Source organism: Cetorhinus maximus, chromosome 9 (genome assembly GCF_964194155.1).
Source record: "Cetorhinus maximus chromosome 9, sCetMax3.hap1.1, whole genome shotgun sequence".
Lineage (NCBI taxonomy): Eukaryota > Metazoa > Chordata > Chondrichthyes > Lamniformes > Cetorhinidae > Cetorhinus > Cetorhinus maximus.
The window spans coordinates 40,538,094-40,561,952 of record NC_135887.1 but is presented as its reverse complement, the minus strand read 5'-3'; the positions used below and the strand labels follow the sequence as shown (position 1 = coordinate 40,561,952).

Here is a 23,859-nt window from a genome sequence, read left to right as displayed (position 1 = left end):
TTACACAGGTTGATTTATGCTCAACTACATAATTGAAGTTATACCATTTTCTCTCTAATGAGTCTTGTGGGATTGTAAACTTTATTCTATAGTTTAAACAAGTAGTAAAGAATAATGATCTATTTTGTATTATAGGAAAAAGATTTGGGGAAAAGAGATGGAGGGGGTGCAGAGACAACAGAATGAGGCGCACAGAACTGCCCGTGAGAAACACCACAGATGATCTACTTTTTTGTATAAAACAATATTTCCTTTGGGCTTTGAACAAACTTGAGACTTGAAAATCAGAAACACAATTTCGGGTCAGACAGGTGTAACCTTTTAAGAATCATACCTTGCTTAGAGAGTGCATCCCTAAGTGCTGGAGTGATCATTTCTCTTGGTTCTGCTATTTCATTTTTTCCAATGGCACGCTTTGATGCTTTTCGTTTCACAACTTTTTTGGCCGTTTCTCTTTCCTCCTATAAGACCATAGGAAACAGAATTAAGAATTAACACAGGTTACAGAACAATAGTTCTATCATATAAACATTGCACACTGAATCTTTTGCAATTTGGAAGCTGAGAAAAGGAACACTTTTTTTGAAAAAAAAGGTACAACACACAGATAAACTGTCTTTTATAGTTTTGGGGGCTTGTTTATCAGAGCTCCACTGGCTCAATCATGTAGTTCGCACGAGGGTTCCTGCACAACAAAGGCAGTATTCTACAGCTAGCTGAGCATGGGAACCAACACCATAGGACATCCCAAACTTAGCTACAAAGAAAGCCAATCTCAGAGCCTGTAAGTTGGACCCCACTACATGAGAAAACAAAAAGCCTGGACAGTTCCAAATGGAGAAGTCTGTGTTATCAAACAATCTCAACATTTAAGAACAGAGCCAGGTCCCCACAAGACAAGCGGGCACTCCATAAAGCTAGTACCTTCACCCTCCCTTCCAACAGCGACTTCATATCTAATGTCTGCAACTGAATCTGCATATCAAAATTTGGTTTAACAGCACATATGAAACGACACCAGCCTAAGTGGTGAACAACTGGTCTCCTTCCTGAACACACATCTTCAAAGCAACAGGACCATCATTATCATGTATGTAAAAAACAGAATTTTTCAGTCTCAAAGTTTTCCACCTGTACCAACATCTGACCATAAGGGATGGCCACTGACTGGCTTCTTTTCTCTCCAAATGCTGCGAAAGTTGATTATTTCCAATGGGTTGGATTTCACTTTAAAAATGACGCGAGAGCAAGGTGGCTTCTGTACCAGTGAGAATAAATTCAGTCCAAATTTCAAACTGCATCATTCTACTTTCCTTCATCCTTTATAAGTGGAACTTTAATAGAAAGGATCTAGCTATTGTACATGGAGACATAGACCTTGAAGAAAGGACCATGACAGTGGTGTGAATATACAAATTAGTATGTGATATTATCACAATCTTTTTTAAAATTGGTGGGTATTCTGTGCACTGCTCACTGTAATCAGCTGACATGCTCTTCATTATGGAACAACATAATGCACCAGGTACCTATTCTGCTGTTAGGGAAAAATTTTGTCCCTTTATGGTCACCAAGGTTAGCTGCTGTTGAACTTTGTTTAATACTTGTCAGGTGACAGGTCAGAACCTCAGTTTTCATCACCTTTTTATAGCACAAAGTGAATGATAAGATCAGTGAAATTCGAGACATTCTGGTTCCTGTCAAATAAGGAATTTTATACGAACATATGAATTAGGAGCAAGAGTAGGCCACTCAGCCCTTCAAGCCTGCTCCACCATTCAATGAGATCATGGCTGATCTGATTGTAATCTCAACTCCACATACCCCCCGATAACCTTTCACCCCCTTGTTTATCAAGAATCTATCTACCTCTGTTTTAAAAACATTCAACAATTCTGCTTCCACCGCCTTTTGAGGAAGAAAGTTCCAAAGGCTTTTCAATTGCTGGGGGGCGTAATACAAACCACATTGCCCTTATGGTCCAGAGATGTTTTTCTTCCAAATTTCAACAGAAACATATCAGAATACGATGCCAAATAAATCATACATTGTTTTATCGCAGATAAATAAAGCTGGCAGGCAACTGATATTATCAGTCATGTTAAAAGTGAGTCTTCTCTTCCTGCTTCTGATTCTCTCTCATAAAGACAGCTTATTTAAAAACACAGTCAGCTTAAATTCAATCTAAATGTTGAAATGCGTCCTCTAGCTTTCTTTCCAATAAGTTGTAAAAGAAAAACACTTGGAGCTGGAAGAGAAAGGGTTACAGATGGGCTATGCTAATGTATGATGTAGATGATGATTTTCGACTGACACTAGTCAGTTATGCTTTAGACTCTCAAGAGAGGTTGAAATAATGCTGAGGTGCAATGTGCTGTAACCTGTTTAGTGTAGCACCAATAAACAAGTGTTAAACAAATACCAGAGTATATCTACAGTCTGTCCGAGAACCACGTCCTACGCCAGGAATCTGAGACAGAAGAACACATCTCACAACATGGTGGCAGTGATGGAGACAATGATGTAAAACAACTCATCAACGTTAAAGGAGGAACCCCAGAGTGAAGAAACCTTCGAAAGCATCATGATAAATTTCAGTGGCAGTAAGAGGCAGACTGGAGAGGGGTAATGATGACCAGACCTAGAAAGCAGTCCCTGTTCTTCCTCTACCCGTTTGACTGCCTCAAGGGTCTGCAGAGAGACCAGCGGTGGGAGATATGAAAATGCCATTTTCCCGGTACTGAGCAGCGTCAGGGTCTTAATGGAAAAGGGACAAAACTTTAAGTTAGTTCCTTTCTTTATGTAGTAGGTCAAACAGCAGACGACGTTCTCCTAAGGCAAGGTATACAGGAGTCCACCACAGATTTTGATTCCATTATTAAAGCCTTGACACCTATCTTAATCTGCCATGGGACCCCATTATCAATCAAGCCGTCCAGTATGAGAGGCAGGCCAAGCTTAAAGCATTTAATCAGGCTATAATTAGTGGAGAATCTGAGACTTCACATGACTCCGTAGATTGAGTAGGCCAACGGGCACTCATATGAAAGCCCACCAAATTCACAGCCACCCCACCTGTACGCAAGCCTGCCAAATTGGGAAAAGGCATGAAAGAAAATCCAGCAGGTGCCAAGACTGCCAAGCAGGGGGCCCAAAATGCTTCCAGTGTGACGAAACTGGAGATTTCAATTGTTTCTGCAAATCAAATCATTTTAATCAAAGTGAAAGACCAGAAAGCATTTATAAAACACATTCCTTCCAGGAAATGAAAATTCAAGAACAAGACGTATCTACTGAGTTTCTTGTTGAAGTAGATTGTCTTCATCAAGATTACTGGTCCATTTTAGTCCAAGTCAAAGCTTGGAGTCAAAGGACTACTGCCTTTAAAATTGATACTGGAGCTGGTGTTAACATATTAGCAGATGATCGTGACTGACTTGAACCATTTTCCCTTTATTCATCAGACAGCAAATTACAAGGTGTAGGCAGCATTCACCTTCCGATCAAAGACAGGATCGTTGCTGCTGTTAGCTACAAGGGGTGCCAGATTGTTGATTCTTTCTATGTTCTTCACAATTGGCATAGGCATAGTGGTATTGTCATCGGACTGATAATCCAGAGACGCATGGTAATGGCTCTGGGGACACGGGTTCAAATCCCATCACGGATGGTGGAATTTGAATTCAATAAAAAATCTGGAATTAAAAGTCTAACGATGACCATGAAACCACTGTTGGTTGTTGCAAAAACCCATCTGGTTCACTAATGTCTTTTAGGGAAGGAACTCTGCTGTCCTTACCTGGTCTAGCCTACATGTGACTCCAGACCCATAGTTGATTCTTAAATGCCCTCTGAATAAGGGAAATTAAGGATGGGCAATAAATGCTGGCTTAGCCAGCGACGCCCACATCCCATGAGCGAATAATAAAAATCTGTTGAGCATATGAGGTTGGCGCACTTCTGAAAATAACAGAAAAACCAGATGATCCCTTCCATTCGGATGAATCATTGTCCTTCATGCAACAATCTTTATCTTTTCATTTAGAAGCAGTAGAAGTTTAGCAATCAGAAGGCGAGGAAGTTTATTCAAGCGGCAGTAAGTTCCTCTCTTTCACAGAGAGGCTATCTATTATTCCCAAAGCAGAAATTGAAGTTATGAATCCCTCAGTGAATCGCAAAGTAAGGCCAGAGATGAAGGATACAGAGGGCACTGCAACAGACAGTGACCATCCCCATGAAGACCTGCTGGGCCTGAAGTGGCTCTTCCTGTAGAGTGATGAGAAAGAATCCCTTGCAGTACTGAGTGAGCTCTTGGATGTTGAGATCCTAGAGAATAATTCATCTTTCCCGTTGATGGATGCACCATATGAAGTCTCTGATGTCCTCTTTGAAGAATCAGCTGTGCTTTCAATGGCTGAGCAACATTCAGATTTTAGTTCCACTGAATCTACTGATGTATTGCCTAGATTACCTCATGTTATCCATGAAGGATATTCCACAGAAGATGAGGCTGTCCCGTCTCCATATTCTCAGCAAGTTTTTCCATTGGGAGCAACCCTATACAGAGAGAAGTGTGCCTCCATGTCTACAGAATGTAGAGAGTCCTCCAGAAATATAATTGGGAAATCATTTCTTCTTTTCCTAACAGTTTTACAGGAAGTTGGTCGTTGTTTCCTTCATCATTTAAGTTCACTGCAATCTCAGGTCTTCAATGCCTTTTCAGTCTTTGACACAGCAGTGGAGGATACAGCTGTGACAGTCTTCCTTGAAATTGAAGATCATTCCTTTTCTGAAGTTTCTTCCCTGGGTCCTTCAAGGGAGCAACACGTTCCTCAGAGTGCCTTGGGTTCTTTTTTCTAGTCCCAGAGGGTCCAGAGGCCCATCCTCTTCAGTCTTCTCCTTCAGACCAGTCTTTCATTGAAAATTTGTTCTTGTCCTTGCAGTTGTCCTGCAATCTACACTCTGCTTCCCAGCTATGCTGACACCAATGCTGCTAAAGTGTTGTCCTATTCTACAGATGATGATATCCTACCAGATGCAGAAGAAAGCCCTCGTATCTCCAAGACATCTTCTCTGAGGGCCGAGAATACTGTGGGAGATTGAATTCCCCAGGACTGTGATTTGGGGGAGGGGAAGAGTCAGAGTTGGAGTTGGCTAGAATCTGTATTTGTAAAAAGGGGGTTACAGAACCGCAACTTAAATAGTGGAAAATTAAAAACACTCCTGTGTGCGACTGTGGTCACCCAGAGCAGGCCATGGAACACACACGGCTCAATGCCCAACTCAAATACGAAGGAGGCATTACAGCTAAACACACTGCCACTCATGACGTAATAGCCTGGCTTGACCAACTTGATATCAAATTATAGGTGTTGCCCTGATGCTGGGATCATGCTGAGGTGCAACATGCCTATTCTGTAACCCGTTTAATGTAGTGCCAATAAACAACTGTTAAGCAGATACCACAGTGTGTCTACAGTCCGTCTGAGAACCAAATCCTACGCCTAGAGTCTAAGTCAGAAGAACACATCTCACAACAGTACCCTTTAATTTTTTTTAAGGATTGCATGGCCGATTTACATAAGCATGCAGCTATATTAAATATATGCATGCCCTCGTACACACATGGAATTAAAGGGGCCGACTATGCGCAGCCTGCAGGGGGTCTTTCAGGTTGCTGCACTGTCATACAGCTTGGAGGGAACATTGAGCCAAGGTAGGCCACTCAAAGCCCCCAGCTAGGGGAGTGCGGGTGGGGGTGTGGAATGGGATGGTTGTCAGCAGAAAAGGAGAAACCCAGGCCCACAAAAGGCAGCTGAGGTGAGAGCAGGGATTGGATAAACACAAAATAAATAAAAGGATAGTTAAAATTTTATTTCTTCCTAAATTTCTACTTTAAAACTTCAAGGGCCAAAAGCAGATAAGGGAAAGGTGCAGCAGCGCCACCTAGTATCAGGAGAAAACAAGCTGGGGGGACAGGAGTTTGCAGGAGTAACAGCACCACTTAGTGGCCTGAGAGAGTACTGACTTGATATTACATAAATAAAAACTAAATCTCAATCTGCAATCCATTTATTAAAATTGCACAGAGAACTTTACCAGCATTTGATGCAATGGGAATTTATTTACAGCTTTCTGAATTTATAAACGTAAAAGCATTCTCCAATGGAAAGAACAGGCAGAAAAATTTAATTAAAATATCCAGACATGACAAGTTCATGATGCAGGTTGGATTTGTTAGAACAGTACCTTCATTCACAGCAAGTTTGTAAAGTTCATCAGGATGCAACTCAATGCAGCCAAGTGACCAATGATTTACCACTAAAGATCTAAAATTTAACATCAAGAAAGACAACATAAATAAACAGACTACTGTTCATATTTGACAAGTGACATGGTCTTCCACCTCAGTGGCACAAATCTGGTTCTCTGTCAGCACTATGAGTCAATTGCTAGGATTTGATTCAGCTTTTTTTCCCAGGCAGGCTCTCAAGTAATCCTGCTTTTTTGTTTTAAACGCACACCAGAAAAAGCTTACAGAATTTATTAAACAAGTTACCAAGTTTACTCACTCTGTAGCTAAAAATACACAATATGCTGATTTAATCCAATTGCCAGTTTTAATGGTAGCAATTTTCAGATTTGGAACTTCAACTTTAGCATTTACATTTTGTCTGATTTTTGGAAAGGCCAAGGGAGAGTGAAAATGTTAAAAATAACAGAAAATTTAAATTAAATTAAAACTCAAATGCTCAAGTATTTCATTGCATTGATCAAATGCAAACATCTTTCTGGGCAACATCAGCAAGTTTACTTTACTTATATTTTAAAAGGTACATTAAAAAATACAGAGGGGTAAGATTCTTAGAACAATAAAATAAGGGGACCTATAAACAAAGTAATTGACATAGAGAAAGAAATTAGTCAACCAGACAATGTTAATGGTTTATTAAATGACAAATAATATTGGTAAGGCAGAGAAATAATTTTCCCATTAAGAAGCCAAACAGATTCTACACAGCAGTTTTCTCAAAGGATGACTATGAATACATTCCAGACATGGTAAATGAGACTAAGTGACCCAAAACATATGGAAGTGGATAAAAATTGTCATGCAGAAACTGAGAGGATTAAATATTCACAAAGCTCTTGCAGATGACGTACATTCTAAAATCCTCAAGTAATTAAAGCACATTTTTCCAGAGTTCCGTAAATCCTGGAGAAATATCTGAGGGTTAGAAGATGGCAAATGTATTTCCAACATTCAAAGCAGGAGAATGTTTTGAACCTAGCAATCACAAGCCCGTCAATCTAACATCCAGAGCAAATGCTTGACTGTCTTCTACAGTACTCTATAAAGTGAATATTTAAAGCGCACAGCTATGAAGAACAATAGATCATACCTGACAGACCTACTGAAATTCCTTGAGAAAATAACTAAGGTATTGAACAAGAATAGCAGAGTAAATCTACTTTATTTGGATTTTCTGACAAGGAAATTTAAGATCTATAGAATGGCTGATAAATTGCTTCAACAAATTCAGGACTAAGGGTTGGTAAGTGCTCTGTCTCAGCATAAGGTAACCAGTGTTTTTACACAGGAATCTGTTCTGGGACCCCCGCTGTTGCAATGGCCCAGACATTGCCATAAAAATAACAGCAATCGGGGGATCACTGCTACTAAAAAGTAAAGACAGCAATTTCCAACAACCATAAACGTACAATTAAATGCAGAATTAAAGAAGTTGCTGTCTGAGTTGCCCTGCTTTTCCAGAAGCTTCACTTGCCTCAGCATTCAAACACATGGAACAGTGTCAAGTTGCAGTATTTACATGATAGAAACCCACTAAACATGCTAGAAAGGACTTGTCCATTCCACTATAAGTGAATTTTTAACGGCATGAAAAGTCTTAATCAAGGAGAAATTTTTTTTAAGAACATGTTAAGACTGCGAAACCATGTTCCGTGAGCGACTCATGAGAGCCTGTGATGTGGCTCAAGAACACCTAAAAATCTCCCAAAGAGCTGTAAAAAAAACAGGCAGACAGACATGTTAGGGCCTGAACCCCTCAGCCAGGAGACTACGTGCTAGTGCTCCTACCAATACAGGGTGAACCCCTAAAAGCCCAGTTCAGTGGCCTGTACAGAGTAGCAAAGAAGCTGGGGAGGTAAATTATTTAACTGACACCCCAGACCACAGCTAAAACCAAAGGCTATGTCATTTCAACATGATAAAACAATACCAAAGCTGAGAAGGGGACAATCGGCAAACGGTCTGTCCAATACAACATACCTGGAGGACGAGAGGAACAGTGAGGCTGTTCCAGTACAGCTACAACACCAGCTATGTGGAAAATTGCCCAGGTATGTCCTGTACACAAAAAGCAGGATAAATCCAACCCAGCCAATTACTGCCCCATCAGTCTACTCTCCATCATAAGTATGGAAAGGGTCATCAACAGTGCAATCAAGTAGCACTTGCTTAGCAATAACTTGCTCACTGAGGCCCAGTTTGGGTCCCGCTAGGGCCACTCAGCTGCTGGACCTCATTACAGTCTTGATTCAAACTTGGACAAAAGAGCTGAACTCCTGAATTGAGGTGAGAGTGACTGCCTTTGACATCAAGGCAGCATTTGACCAAGTGTGGCATCAAGGAGCCCTAGCAAAACTGGAGTCAATGGGAATCGGAGGGAAAACTCTCCGCTGGTTGAAGTCATCCCAAAGGAAGATGGTTGTGGTTGTTGGAGGTCAGTCATCTCAGCTCCTGGACATCACTGCAGGAGTTCCTCAGGGTAGTGTCCTCAGCCCAACCATCTTCAGCTGCTTCATCAATGACCAGCCTTCCATCACAAGGTCAGGAGTGGGGATGTTCGCTGATGATTGCACAACGTTCAGCACCATTCACAACTCCTCAGATACTGAAGCAGTCCATGTCCAAATGCAGCAAAACCTGGACAATATCCAGACTTGGGCTGACAAGCGGCAAGTAACATTCGTGCCACACAAGTGCCAGACACTGACCGTCTCCCACAAGAGAGAATCTAACCATCGCCCCTTGACATTCAATGGCATTACCATCACTGAATCCCCCACTATCAACATCCTGGGGGCTCACCATTGACCAGAAACTGAACTGAACTAGCCGCATAAATACTGTGGCTACAAGAGCAGGTTAGAGGCTAGGAATACTGCGGCAAGTAACTCACCTCCTGTCTCCCCAAAGTCTGTCCACCATATACAAGGCACAAGTCAGGAGTGTGATGGAATACTCCGACTTACCTGGATGAGTGCAGCTCCCACAACATTCAAGAAGCTTGACACCATCCAGGACAAAGCAGCTTGCCTGATTGGCACCACATCCACAAACATTCACTCCTTCCACCACCGACGCACAGTAGCAGCAGTGTGTACTATCTACATGATGCAGTGCAGAAATTCACCAAGGTTCCTCAGACAGCACTTTCCAAACCCAGGACAAAGGCAGCAGATTGATGGGAACACCACCACCTGGAAGTTCCCCTCCAAGTCACTCACCATCCTGGCTTGGAATTATATCACTGTTCCTTCACTGTCGCTGGGTCAAAATCCTAGAACTCCCTACCTAACAGCACATGTACCTACACCACATGGACTACAGCGGTTCAAGGCAGCACTTCACCGCCTCGACTCAAGGGCAACTAGGAGTGGGCAATAAACACTGGTCCAGCCAGTGAAGCCCACGTCCTGTGAATGAATTATTTTTTAAAAATTAGAGGGAGACAAGGGTGAGGCCCACATTGAACCCCCTACTGTCCAACTAGCAAACACAGAAATTCTAGGGAAATTGGACACCATATTCATCCACCTAAATGCAGATCAGCTGGGGGACCTGACAAGGCTGCTCACTGCATTTAAAAACATCTGTAGAGACAAGCCAAGCTGCACCACTTTAGCTCTAGGTGATGTGAATGTGGGAGAGGCCCCTCCCATAAGGCAGCATCCCTATTGTCTAGGTCCAGAAGGAGATTAACTATATGCTGAAGCACCAACTAATAGGGCCTAGCAATAGTAGTTGGTGCTCCCCAGCTATGCTCATGCCCAAGCCAGACAGCTCCACAAGGCCCTGCATTGACTACCGAAAGGTTAATGCAGTGACCAGAGCCAACTTGATTCCCTGATTCCCTGCCTGGAAAACTGCATAGATAGGGAAAGTAACACAGCCTATCTTTTAGGAATAGATTTACTCAAGGGAAAATGGCAGGTTACCTTGATCATTTGCACAAAGGAAATCTCCACCTTCATGACTCTGGATGGGTTATGTCAGTGTCGAGTTGTGCCATTTTATGCCATCTGAAAGGTGGCTGGGGTATTTCTAAGGCAGATGTACCAGGTTATGGTGGGCTACAGTGATGCCTGGATGTGTGGGTTCTACCACAAGTTCATTCCAAACCCTCAGCACTGTAGCTGCCGTACTGACAGACCTACTATAGAAAAAAGCAAAAATAGTATGGACCAAGAAATGCCAGACAGCTTTCAAGAAGCTGAAAGCCATTTTAAGAAATGCATCAGAAGTCCCGCCGTTCAAAGGGCCCGAAGTCCCGCCGTTCAAAGGGCCCGAAGTCCCGCCGTTCAAAGGGCCCGAAGTCCCGCCGTTCAAAGGGCCCGAAGTCCCGCCGTTCAAAGGGCCCGAAGTCCCGCCGTTCAAAGGGCCCGAAGTCCCGCCGTTCAAAGGGCCCGAAGTCCCGCCGTTCAAAGGGCCCGAAGTCCCGCCGTTCAAAGGGCCCGAAGTCCCGCCGTTCAAAGGGCCCGAAGTCCCGCCGTTCAAAGGGCCCGAAGTCCCGCCGTTCAAAGGGCCCGAAGTCCCGCCGTTCAAAGGGCCCGAAGTCCCGCCGTTCAAAGGGCCCGAAGTCCCGCCGTTCAAAGGGCCCGAAGTCCCGCCGTTCAAAGGGCCCGAAGTCCCGCCGTTCAAAGGGCCCGAAGTCCCGCCGTTCAAAGGGCCCGAAGTCCCGCCGTTCAAAGGGCCCGAAGTCCCGCCGTTCAAAGGGCCCGAAGTCCCGCCGTTCAAAGGGCCCGAAGTCCCGCCGTTCAAAGGGCCCGAAGTCCCGCCGTTCAAAGGGCCCGAAGTCCCGCCGTTCAAAGGGCCCGAAGTCCCGCCGTTCAAAGGGCCCGAAGTCCCGCCGTTCAAAGGGCCCGAAGTCCCGCCGTTCAAAGGGCCCGAAGTCCCGCCGTTCAAAGGGCCCGAAGTCCCGCCGTTCAAAGGGCCCGAAGTCCCGCCGTTCAAAGGGCCCGAAGTCCCGCCGTTCAAAGGGCCCGAAGTCCCGCCGTTCAAAGGGCCCGAAGTCCCGCCGTTCAAAGGGCCCGAAGTCCCGCCGTTCAAAGGGCCCGAAGTCCCGCCGTTCAAAGGGCCCAAAGTCCCGCCGTTCAAAGGGCCCAAAGTCCCGCCGTTCAAAGGGCCCAAAGTCCCGCCGTTCAAAGGGCCCAAAGTCCCGCCGTTCAAAGGGCCCAAAGTCCCGCCGTTCAAAGGGCCCAAAGTCCCGCCGTTCAAAGGGCCCAAAGTCCCGCCGTTCAAAGGGCCCAAAGTCCCGCCGTTCAAAGGGCCCAAAGTCCCGCCGTTCAAAGGGCCCAAAGTCCCGCCGTTCAAAGGGCCCAAAGTCCCGCCGTTCAAAGGGCCCAAAGTCCCGCCGTTCAAAGGGCCCAAAGTCCCGCCGTTCAAAGGGCCCAAAGTCCCGCCGTTCAAAGGGCCCAAAGTCCCGCCGTTCAAAGGGCCCAAAGTCCCGCCGTTCAAAGGGCCCAAAGTCCCGCCGTTCAAAGGGCCCAAAGTCCCGCCGTTCAAAGGGCCCAAAGTCCCGCCGTTCAAAGGGCCCAAAGTCCCGCCGTTCAAAGGGCCCAAAGTCCCGCCGTTCAAAGGGCCCAAAGTCCCGCCGTTCAAAGGGCCCAAAGTCCCGCCGTTCAAAGGGCCCAAAGTCCCGCCGTTCAAAGGGCCCAAAGTCCCGCCGTTCAAAGGGCCCAAAGTCCCGCTGTTTGGCTTAAATTTAGGTCAAGAGTATTCTAACTAAAGGTATGGCAGGGGAGCTCAGTCCCGTGTTTTGCACAGCCTGCAGGATGTGGGAATTCTTAGGCGCTCCTGGCAGTCTGGATAACCACATCTGCAGGAAGTGCCACCGGTTTGACCAGCTTGAGCATCGGGATTCGGAGCTTGAGCGTCAGCTGGAGGCACAGCAGTGCATCTGTGAGGCTGAGAATTACATGGCTAGCACGTTTTTAGATGTGGTCACCCCTCAGCTGAAGTAAGTACAGTCAGAGAAGGAATGGGTGACCACCAGTCAGAAGGGAGGCAGGCAGGCAGTCAGTCAGGAAAGCCCCAGAGTGCATCTCACTCAAGAACAGTTTTTCTGCGTTGGAAAATGGTGAGAGTGATGGTTCCTCTGGGGAGTGGAGCCAGAGCCCAGCTGCACAAGGTGGGAGGAGAAAGAGAGGAAGAGAAATAGTAAGAGACTCAATAGTGAGGGGTACAGTCAGGCATTTCTGCGGCTGCAGACGTGATACCAGGATGGTGTGTTGCCTCCCTGGGGCCAGGGTCAAGGGCTTCGCTGAACTGCTGCAGGGCATTCTGAAGGGAGAGGGCAAACAGTCAGAGATCATGGTTCACATTGGTACCAATGACATAGGTAGAAAGGGGGGGCGGAATGAGGTCCTTCAACAAGGATTTAGGGAGCTAGGTAGCAGATTGAAAAACAGGACCTCAAAGGTTGTAATCTCTGAATTACTCCCTGTGCCACGTGCTAGTGAGTATAGGAAAAGGCGGATAGAGCAGATGAATGCGTGGCTGAAGAGTTGGAGCAGGAGGGAGGGCTTTAGATTCCTAGATCACTGGGTCCGTTTCTGGGGAAGGCGAGACCTCTAAATATCTGACGGGTTGCACCTGAACCGGAATGGGATCAATATCCTTGCGGGGAAGTTTGCTAGTGCTGTTAGTGGGGGTTTAAACTAATTTGGCAGAGGGTTGGGATACAGAGTGGAGGTATAGTAGGGGCTGATGCACAGACAAGTACAGAAGAAAAATCAAGTCAGTCTGGAAGGAAGAGCGTGTATAGTCAAGTTAAGGCACAAGGGTGCATGGCAAGGCTGGATGGCATTTACTTTAATGCAAGGAGTCTTGCGAGTAAGGCAGATGAGTTGAGGGTGTTGATTAACACATTGGGCTACTATTTCATTGCCATCACAGAGACATGGTTGAGGGAGGGGCAGGACTGGCAGCTCATTATTCCGGGTTATAGAATCTTCAGGTGAGACGGGGTGGGGGGAGCGTAAAAGAGGTGGTGGTGTTGTAATATTGATCAAGGAGTCAATTACTGCAATAAGGAGGAATAACATCTCAGAAGGTTCCTCAAATGAGGCCATGTAGGTAGAGCTTAAACACAAAAAAGGGGCAATCACACTACTGGGAGTGTACTATAGACCGCCAAACAGTCAGGGAGAGATAGAGGGGCAGAAATGTGGGCAAATCTCAGGGAAGTGTAAAAATAACAGGGTAATAATAGTAGGGGAATTCAACTTCCCCAATATTAACTGGGATAGACAAAGGGTGAAAGGCTTAGAGGGGGCAGAATTCCTAAAAAGAATCCAGGAGAGCTTTTTAAGTCAACACGTAGGAGGTCCTACAAGTGAGGGGTGGTGCTGGACCTAATCTTAGGGAACGAAGCCGGGCAAGTGGTAGAAGTGTCAGTGGGAGAGCATTTCGGTGATAGTGACCATAACTCAGTAAGGTTTAAGCTAGTTATGGAAAAGGACAAAGAAGGACCGGAAATAATGGTTCTGAATTGGGAGAAGGCCAATTTTAATATAAGACAAGACAGGATCTGGCCAAAGTGGACTGGGAGCAGCTACTTGTAGGAAAATCTACATCAGAGCAGGAGGTTGAATTGAGGGGAGCAGTTCACCCCTTCTCACTTCATCATAACAGTTGGGTCAGAGGTGTCTTTGGGCAGCAGCATCTGTGACTAAGCAGTCCTCTTCAGGACACCCTCTGCTCACCCCAATTGGGAGGGAGCTAGAATAGGTGCCCTAAAAACAGTCTGTCCTACTTTCTCATGACTGGGGAACCACACCTTGTGGGATCACCATCTTAGTGGTCAAAGAAAGAAAACTTTAAATTTTGAAACTTGGATTGTTAGAACACTCATGGATATTCTCAAGAGTGACCGTCCGCTTAGAAGAACTGTAATCACGCGAGCTATCAAAGCTCCAAATTGACATCACCACCCCCAGTGAATTAAGTTTGGCAAGTTAGATGTGTGAAGGTTTTCCAGATTGGTCATGAGCTGCACTTGGAATTCCTTTCTTCAGTCGGGTTGTTTTAGGACTGAGACATTGATCATCTTCCTCTTGGATTTTTGGATCGTGTGAGGTCTTGGTGCAAGATGGATGTTTATCATTGATCGAACAAGAGACCTTACTTCCTCAGGAGGGGCAGCTAAAGGAACAAGCAGGGGGATACACCTGCTACTGAAAAGGAAAGGCTGACAGCAACCCTTGTGTGTACAAAGTTGGTTTCGCCATCCAATCTTTGATTGCACTGCCAGAACTCCATAACTGTATAAATGAAAGGTTCATAACATTTCACCTACAGCTCAGTTGTAACCGATACACCACCGTTATCAGTGCTTATGCCTCAATCCTCAACTCTGATGGAGGTGTTATGGAAGAGTTCTATTCTGACCTTGATGAATTCCTTCCTCATTGTCATCCCAAAAAAGAAAGATCATTATTCTTGGGGACTTTAATGCGAGGGCTGGCCATGACCCTGATGTCCGTAGAGGAACCATTGGGAAAATCAGGATGGAAAAACACAATGCAAAAATGGTGTCCTCCTGCTGACGAAGTGTGCTCACCATGGCCTCCTTATAACAAGCACCCTCTTCTGTCAGGATACAAAATACAAAACCACCTGGAGGTATCCTAGATCGAAGCACTGGCATCTCCTTGATTATGTCATTGTTTGGCTCAAAGGTCCAAGAGATGTCTGTTACATTCAATCCATGCGGGGACTGGTGCCCAGCGAACAGATCATTGCCGTGTTCAATCGGTGATGAGCATTCACCTAGCACCAAGACATCACAAGGCCAAAAAGTGTAAGAGGGAGGAGATCAATGTCTCAGCCCTAATACAGCCCAATTGAAGAGGGGAATTCCAAGTGCAGCTCACAATTATTCTGGAAAATCTTCACACACCCAACTCAATTCCAGGACAGCGAGATTAAATAAAGCCAGCTGTGCTAGATTGCTGTGTTCTGACCATTGGGTTCGAGCACATCATTACCAGCACTGATTTGACAAAAACAATGCGAAAAAAGTGACCTAGAACAAAACTGAGCAGCCTTCATTGCCTGATCATACAACCCAAGGTCGCAAGTCAAGAAAGCAGCATTCCAACAGCTCAAGGGTGATGCCCAAAGACAAATCTGGAAGATAAAGGACACGTGGTGGGAAGAGAAAGCCTGAGAGATCCAACAAAATGCTGACCATCATGATGCGTGTAGCCTTTTAGAAGCCACCAGGGCCATCTATAGACCAAGGTCAAATGGCAAAAAAAACCTTCAGCATCCATCAATGCTGAAAAAATAATTTTCAACAACTCCTCAATAAAAAATTGCGTTATACGTCCCACTACATTCCTGAGGTGTGAATATCCCCTCATTCACCACCTTATAGACAGCTCACAATAAAAAAGGCAGCAGAATATATTCAAAATTTAGAAGCCATCTTCAACCTCGCAGAGCAGGAAACTTGAGAGGGAAAGGCTGACTTCAAAAGTAAACAAGACTGCTGCATACCAGCCACCGGCCAGAGTTTAAGCCACACACAGTCTCCAAGAAGCTTTTCATGATTTCTCTGCGGCAGGTTCAGCGTTACACCTCAAATCTCAGATTAACACTGGAAATTCTCTCGGAATGACAGCATCAAAGGCAAAGGTTACAAGCAAGCCTAACAGTTGGTGTGCACACGTTCAAAATAGGAAGGTCCATCAGAAGATCTTTTCTTCTTGGAACTTTCACTGGTAAAGTTCAAGGATAAGGCCATTGCAGAGCTTTGAAAATTCCCTTAACTTGTTATAAAGAATTTTTCCAGACAATAGCTACCATATTACCTCATCCATCAAACAACAACACAGATCTCTGAACTTCAAAACATTATGAAAAATTAATCCAGGTACTTCTAACCAAGATGGAGAAATAATGTAAAAATTAAGGCAATCTCAATTTTGCCCCAAAAGCACTTAATTAAATCCACGCTTCCTGAACCTTAGTTTCGTTTTGCTCCAGAGCTCTGATTGATTGAGGACAGCCTTAGTTAATTGTATCAGTACCTATCAAAATGATAAATGAGCCCATACCTTTGCTTGTTTCATATTGTTCATAACATTGCCCAGGTCTTCTACATCAATGACAGAAGCAGCTTCAGTTTCATCTTCCAATCCAGATTCTTCTTCACTTGTTGTCTCAAACAATTCTTCCTGGAGAGACAAAGAAGAATCGAAACGTAAGAAATAGAATCAACCAAAGTTAAGTGCCAATCATATATACTAACAAACAAATCAGTCAGGGATGACATTTATTCACATGCCTCACCTCATCTACAGGAACTTTCAATAAAAAATCATTTCAGGTATTTCAGTTTATTAGATGATACTGTGGGTTTTTGTATTAAAATTACAAGTAGCTATGCAATTGGTCAGCTACAGAACTGTGTTAAAGTCACAGATGAATGTTTACATGCCAAAACTATTGGTAAATATATGGAGGCGGTAACAAATCAGGGTGAAGAAATAAACCAAGACACTCACTAGACAGATAATTTATCTAATGGAGGGACCTGACTAAACATCACACAAAAGCAAACACTGCAGATGATGGAAATCTGAAACAAAAACAGAAAATGCTGGAAAAATTCAGCAGGTCTAACAGCATCTGTGGAGAGAAAAACAGAGTTAACGTTTTGAGTCCATATGAATCTTCTTCAGAGCTAAGCTTAGCTCTGAAGAAGAGTCATAGGACTCGAAACATTCAAACAATTAGATAGTAGTTTGGTACTACAGAATGTGAGTATTGCTGCAAAAGGACATTTTGTCAAAGCTTCTCGTTTTGCACTCATCAGGACAATCGCAAGAATACCAATATCAGGTGAAACAGCAACATTATACTATATGAGAAGAGAGTACTGATTGGTTGGCAAGTGGGCTCTGATTGGTAGAGGGGTTGCCATGGAGAATGCACCAGTTAATGGTGGCTAACAATTAACTGCCAAGCATTGTTTGAATATTTAAACCAGGCAGCTTGACTCTGACTGGTCAAGGCATTGCCCTGAGGAGTGAAGCAGTGGATGACTATCACTTATTTTGTTTAGCTGAAACAGGTGCAATGTGCTTACATGTTCTTTCTGCCTGCAAAGAACAGGGCCCCGTGCATTAATATATGTAGCTTCCAGTACACGCAAACGTGTCGCACTGCGAGCCCAACTGACAACCTTAAATTGGTTGTCAGCATAATTTTTAGCACACTGAGGATTATTTAGCAAATGTTCTCCAATCACGGAATCAAATATAATGTTGGACACTGTGTTTTGAGTTTTGCAAGCACGAACTGGTTGCATACAGTCTGTATCTTGCCCGTTGCAAACAGCGGAAGGGGCATGCTTGATATGATCCGCCAGTCTTTGGCACGTACAGCCTACATACCTAGCATCACACTGGTACTGAAATTGATATACCACATTACTCATTTGTGAGATAGGTAGAAAGTCCTTTTGGCTTGACAGCAGCATTCTGTTAGTGGCGAATACCACTCTTGTTGCTACCGCATAGTAGCAGCGTGAAACAGCTAGCTTCACCTGTTGCTCGAATTTTTTGAGATACCTTGCCCTTCCAGGGTAATCTGAGGTAGAATGGGCACTTTTCAGGGCCGAAAGTGACAGCCTTAGGCCAGTTCATGAGTTTACATGATATACAGTGTGAAGTAATCAGGGTGGCTATTATCCCGCAGGATGTCTTTGATGTGCCCTATTTCAGCATCAAGCTTGCATGGTGAGCAAATGGCTCGGGCCCTATTTACAAGGTTGCCAATAAGGCCAATCATAGCACGTGGAACTGTAAGAATCCCAAAAGCGTGTACTGACCAGTGAAGGTAGGCTTGCAATAGACCGTGGTAGAGAACCCCCTGGCAGATTTCTCAACTAGTATATCCAGGAAAGGGAGTTAATTTGAATGCTCCATTTCAAAGGTGAATTTGGGCACCGGACTGAGCCCATTTAGACATGTAAGGAAATTATTACATGCTGCTTTGGTTTTAAATATAGCAAACATATCATCGATCTGGTGCATTCTCCATGGCAACGCCTCTACCAGAGCCCACTTGCCAATCAGTCAGCACTCTCTTCTGTTGTTTCCCCTGACATTGGTATTCTTGCAATTGTCCTGATGAGTGCAAAACAAAAAGCTTTAACAAAATGTCTTTTTTCAGCAATGCAAAAGAGTGAGACTATTTTAAAAACGTTGGCTATGTAATTAGCTGAATTTTATTAGGCCTGAGCAATGTGGGGAAATGAGGTTTCAGAAATGCTCAACTTTAAATCACCTTTCACTCCCAATGAGGTACAATTTGATACATCATAAGGGCAATTGTTGCTGCATCACACCCTTTGTGGCTTGTTGCATTTCTTCCCTATCACACTGGTCAATACCACAAGCATTTGTTTTGGCTCCACACAGAGAAGCAGCAGAGTACAAGGAGGAAATTCTAGAACTTGCAGTCTGGGTGGCTGACAGCACAGCCTCAAATATGGGACAAAGAGATAGGAATAATGCAAGAGGCCAGAAACAGAGGAATGGAAGGTTTGGGGTGGTAGGGTGAGGGGTGGTGGGAGGTGGTGTGGCAGGCTGAAGGAAGTGACAAAGTTAAAGATGGGTGAGGCTATGAATGGATTTGAGCACTAGGATGAAAATTTTAAATGGGAGATGTTGGTGTGGGGCAGATTTTGCAGACAAATATACACCAACATACATTCGCATAAATGGACAAAAGAAATAGACGTGCAATTATGTGTACAAACAATACCACCTATTAAACTGATATCAGATAAAGTCTTGTGGTCTAAATGATGGCCAAAGGAAAAAGTACAAAATCTGCCCAGCAAATGGGACTAAGATATTTCTCACAGCCAGGAAGCCAGAGTTTGCTGGAAAACATTGGAAAAGCTGGATTTGTTTAATAGGCTAAGAAGTGATTATTGGACTGATGGGTAATATTCATGGTCTGAGTTGTAACAGAATCATCTGAATACATCACACTCGGTCCCTTCATCTAAGTTAGTGATATAGATTGTAAATAACCAAGGCCCCAGCACAGATCATTGCAGCCTCTCACTCGTAACAGCCTGCTAACCTCAACTCATTTATTCCTACTCTCTGTTCTTTAAACATTTGTTCGGTGGTCAAAACATGGGCACTGTCCTGGGCCAGGTCAATAGTTCAAGTCTAGAGACTGGGACTGTTGAGCTCTTGATGTCCAGGGCTACAAGGCTAACAGTAGTTCGGCACTGCCTCACTGTGGGTAGCATGCAGATGTTCTCGGTCATTCTTATTGTCCATTGGACAGAAAGTTGGGATCTAGGGACGGTCCTTACCTTCAGCAATGAATAAGGTCAGTATCTCAGGGTCACAGGTGTGGGAAAGAACATAGGACTTAGGAGCAGGAGTAGGCCATTCGGCCTAAGCAGCTCTGCCATTCAATAAGATCATGGCTGATCTGGTTGTGGTCTCAACTCCATTTTCCTGTCTGTCCCCACATAATCATTGACTCTCTCGTCTATCAAAAATCTATCTAACTCTGCCTTGAATAAATTCAATGACCCAGCCTCCACTGCTTTCTGAGAAAGAGAATTCCATACTGAGAGAGATTTCTCCTCATCTTCATCTTAAACGGGAGACCTCTTATCCTTTAATGTGTCCCCCTACTTCTAGTCTCCCCCACAAGAGGAAACATCCTCCCAGTATCCACCCTAACAAGTCCCCTCAGGATCTTATACGTTTCAGTAAGATCACCTCGCATTCTTCTAAACTCCAATGGGTATAGACCCAATCTGTTCACCCTTTCTTTATCCCAGGAATGAATCGAGTGAACCTTCTCTGAACTGCTTCTAACGCAATTATATTTTTCAAATAAGGAGACCAGAACTGTGCACAGTACTCCAGACGGTGTACTTCAGCAGTCAACAACAGTTTCTCCTGCTCCACTATTGTCAGAGTCTTACTTGACAGCGTCAATGCTTATTGATGCCATCAGGCACTCAATTGCTCCAGGTACAGTCTAAGCACTTATAGAAGAAAAAGCTAATTTTAGAGGAAGTGTTTCCATTGAGAGCTATTGGCAGGAAGGAACCAAACTTGGTGAACAAAAAAGGAGAATGGATAAACAATTCAGGCAATTGGACAGTACTGAATTTGAGGTCCAATCTAGAGTCTCCCTCTACCTCCCACCCCCAAAATTATTTTAATAAAAGTACTCAATATGAGTACTTAACTAACAAGTTGGGAATGGTGATAGGTTGAACAAAGTTGCAGGAAATAATTTTCATTAAAAAAATGCTAGAAATATGTATTCCCCATTCCCAGAGTACATACATTACAGAGAAAATTCAGGAGGATAGTGAACTCTCGCTGTAATATAAAACACACTGCACAAGTGACTGCATTTTGATTTCGCTAGTCTTCTATACAGCACACTGATTACAGAAACCGACAGTTTGATGGAGGTCCCACATTTGTAGCGAGAGTGGGGTGGGGTTGGTGGGGGGAAGAGGTCTTAAACATCTACAAGCTATATTAAAATGAGCAGGTTTTAGAGCTCATGTTACCAAAATCCAATTTAGGCATTTAGCAGTGAACAGAAAATGGGAAAGCCATGGAGGACTGAGTCATGAGATAAGCATTTATTACAATTCTGTACGTTCAGTAGAGTACCTTTAATGTGGTCTAATTTACCTCTTCACTACTGTGATCTTTTATCTCTTCTGGCACTTCATTCTGACTGGATTCCTCTTTATGTTTCTCCTCTTTGGACTTGCATTTCCCCTTTTTGCAGTTGCCATTACACTCTTTTTTTTCCTCTTTGTAGAGTGCTTGTACTCTGCTCAAGAACATGGTTTGCCATTCACTAAAGTCAGCCTCGATGCTGCCATGTTTGCTCTTTACCACATTGCAATCACCTTCTCCACGGGTCATAATACGACTGGCACTCAACATCCACAGCCACATATCAATATTTTTACCGACCTGACAAAAGGACAAGCGCTGTACAGTTAAAGCTATAACAGTTTATTTCATTACTCACAGTAAACTTGTGAACATGAAATGCAGTATACAAAAGAGCATCAATAGAAAGAGTATTTCAATCTTTGCAATAAAAATAAAAAGCAATGTTTAGCTACATGGGTAATTGAGAAAAAGAAAGAATTTTTAGGTTAGGAAAACAGTATTTGCGACACTAAAAGAATGTTTCATCCCAGCCCCTGAAACACGTGTCATACAGTGATCAATGTAACTTAAGTGCAAATGTAAATATACCGATTGTGTTTTTTTTCTCATTTTCGGGGTATGGCTACTACTGGCAAGACTGGTATTTATTGCCCATCCTAGTTGTCCTTCTTCTTGAACCACTTTGTGCAGTTTGATACAACTGAGTGACTTGCTAGGACACTTAAGAAGATGGTTAAGTGTCAACCACATGTGGGACTGGATCACATAGAAGCCAGATTGGGTAAGGATAACAGGCTGTCTTCCCGAAAAGACATGAGTGAACCAGTTGGGTTTTTACAGCAATCTGACAGCTTCATGGTTAATTTTACTGGTCTCAGCTTTATATTACCAGTTTTTATGAAAAAAAAAAGTTCAAATTTGCATATTTCCATGGTGAGATTCCAACTCCCATTCCCAAATAACTTGCATATAACAGATTAAAATACATTTAAATGTAATATAACTGAATATAACCAAGGGAAATAAATAACTAAAAGCAGAAATGTAGTAACAGGCATTCATTAGGATGGCTGCAATCTTACTACTGCATTACTGGCACCTTTTTACCCAACCCCTTTGAGGTGGTAGCAATGTATACCTGCACTAATCTGTTTTAACAATGTTAAAATAAAATTAAAAAGAAAAATCACACAGACTAACAAAAGTTTGCAACCTAGATCAGAATTTTAGATTTGTACAACACAGAGTAATTTAGCATCCACACCAGAGAAACAGACTATGCTGCTCAACTGGTCAATGCTGACAATTATGCTTTACACGAACCTCCTCCCACCCTTCTAATAGTCATTGGCATTGGTCAAGTTGCAATAAAATCTCAGAAGGCAGTTGATTCTTATCACACTACAGTTTTGTACGCATTTTTAAAGATTGCAGCCACATAGCAGAACCGTGAGCAGTTACAGAAGCAAGGACAATATACTTACGGTGTTGTAATGATTTACATAAACAGAGTTGCCCAAGCCGAATACTGCATATCTCAAACCTTTGAGGTAGGTTTTGCCATATCTGAAGTCATGTGTTGCATCTTCCAACCACTTACAAAACCAGGCTGCACTTTCATTTGGTTGTCCATCAGTGTATGTGGAAACCATGAATACACAGATAGTTTTACTGTATACCTGCACAAATAATAAAGCATATTTTTTCAATAAGCAGATTAAATCATAAAATAAATTTCTGTGGTCTTATCTCAGCCCATCTATCATTCTCCCCAATCTATCATCCATGAATTAACTTTTTTAAATCACTCAGAATTTGGGTCAGTAGAGGAGGATACTAGGCAAGATCAGACTTTTCTTTCAAAACACATCTCAGAAAAGTAGAATTTTTAAAAATTTTAGCCATATAAATTTTAGTCATAGATTGAAGATTACAATTTGCTGCTTTGGAACATAACCAAGAATGTATTAAAATACAGTAATCAATTTATTTTTGTTTGATACAAGGTTTAAAAGTTTGTTCAACACAGTCAGAATTCAGATTTGATGTTAGTGAATAGTAATAGCTGTAAATGTTTAAATGTTATAAAGTCCTCAATGCAACAGCACAGAAGGGATGATGGTCAGAAAGTAGGTATGCATTTTTTCAGTTCCATAACAGTAAAAAGTCAGAAGAGACTACAAACAGGGCTAAAGCTGATGATGAGCACAATAAACAGTTAATGCGCTAAATAATTATTTTCAATCATTCATTAGGAAAGATAAAAGCAACATGCCATCTCGCAATAACCCCAGGAAAAATTAACAACATTTTTAACAATGTGTACAAGATTGAAATCATAAACAAATCTAAAAACAAAACTCAGGATAAAAGAACAGTCGCCAAGGGATACATTGTATTTTTGGTTTTTCCCTCAGGCTCAGCATCTATGACTACTCCCTTAAGCAAGTTCTCGCTCCCTGTTGCCTTAAGGTACGCTGTGTTGTTTCAGGCCTGTTCTTTAAATTTCCAGCCTGAAAGTGATGAGGCCACTCCAACCTGCAAACTTTTCTAACAAAGCAACAATTGGACTCTGAACTAAGTGAATTTCTGTTTACTCCACAATTAGGTTGCAGCTCTAAGGGCATAGATACATTTATATTTCATAGTGCAACATTTCTGTTTGGGAAATGGGACTGATACAGTCCATCTTTGGGAACAGGATTCAAATCCTGCCCAGACTGATGGGATGAAAGTCTTCAAATATGAAATAAGTGAGGACAGTTTCAATAAAATTCCTACAGCGAAACAATCTATCCTCATTTAGAATTAATTACGCACGTCACTCAGATGGGCACAGGATTGCAGGTGTAG

General features: G+C 43.2%; 1 protein-coding gene across 6 annotated transcripts in view; it reads right to left on the bottom strand.

Annotated features, from left to right (window-relative positions):
• The window catches only part of tyw1 (tRNA-yW synthesizing protein 1 homolog (S. cerevisiae)), a 163,618-nt gene that overhangs the window by 132,489 nt on the left and 7,270 nt on the right, over nt 1–23,859 (bottom strand). For all 6 annotated transcript variants that reach the window (XM_078548588.1, XM_078548587.1, XM_078548590.1 and 3 more), the window contains 4 exons: nt 22,491–22,685; nt 21,013–21,303; nt 16,372–16,491; nt 335–461 (listed from right to left, as the gene is read on the bottom strand). In XM_078548588.1, the coding sequence (XP_078404714.1) occupies nt 335–461; nt 16,372–16,491; nt 21,013–21,303; nt 22,491–22,685 (733 nt within the window). The remainder of the gene's footprint in view (nt 1–334; nt 462–16,371; nt 16,492–21,012; nt 21,304–22,490; nt 22,686–23,859) is intronic.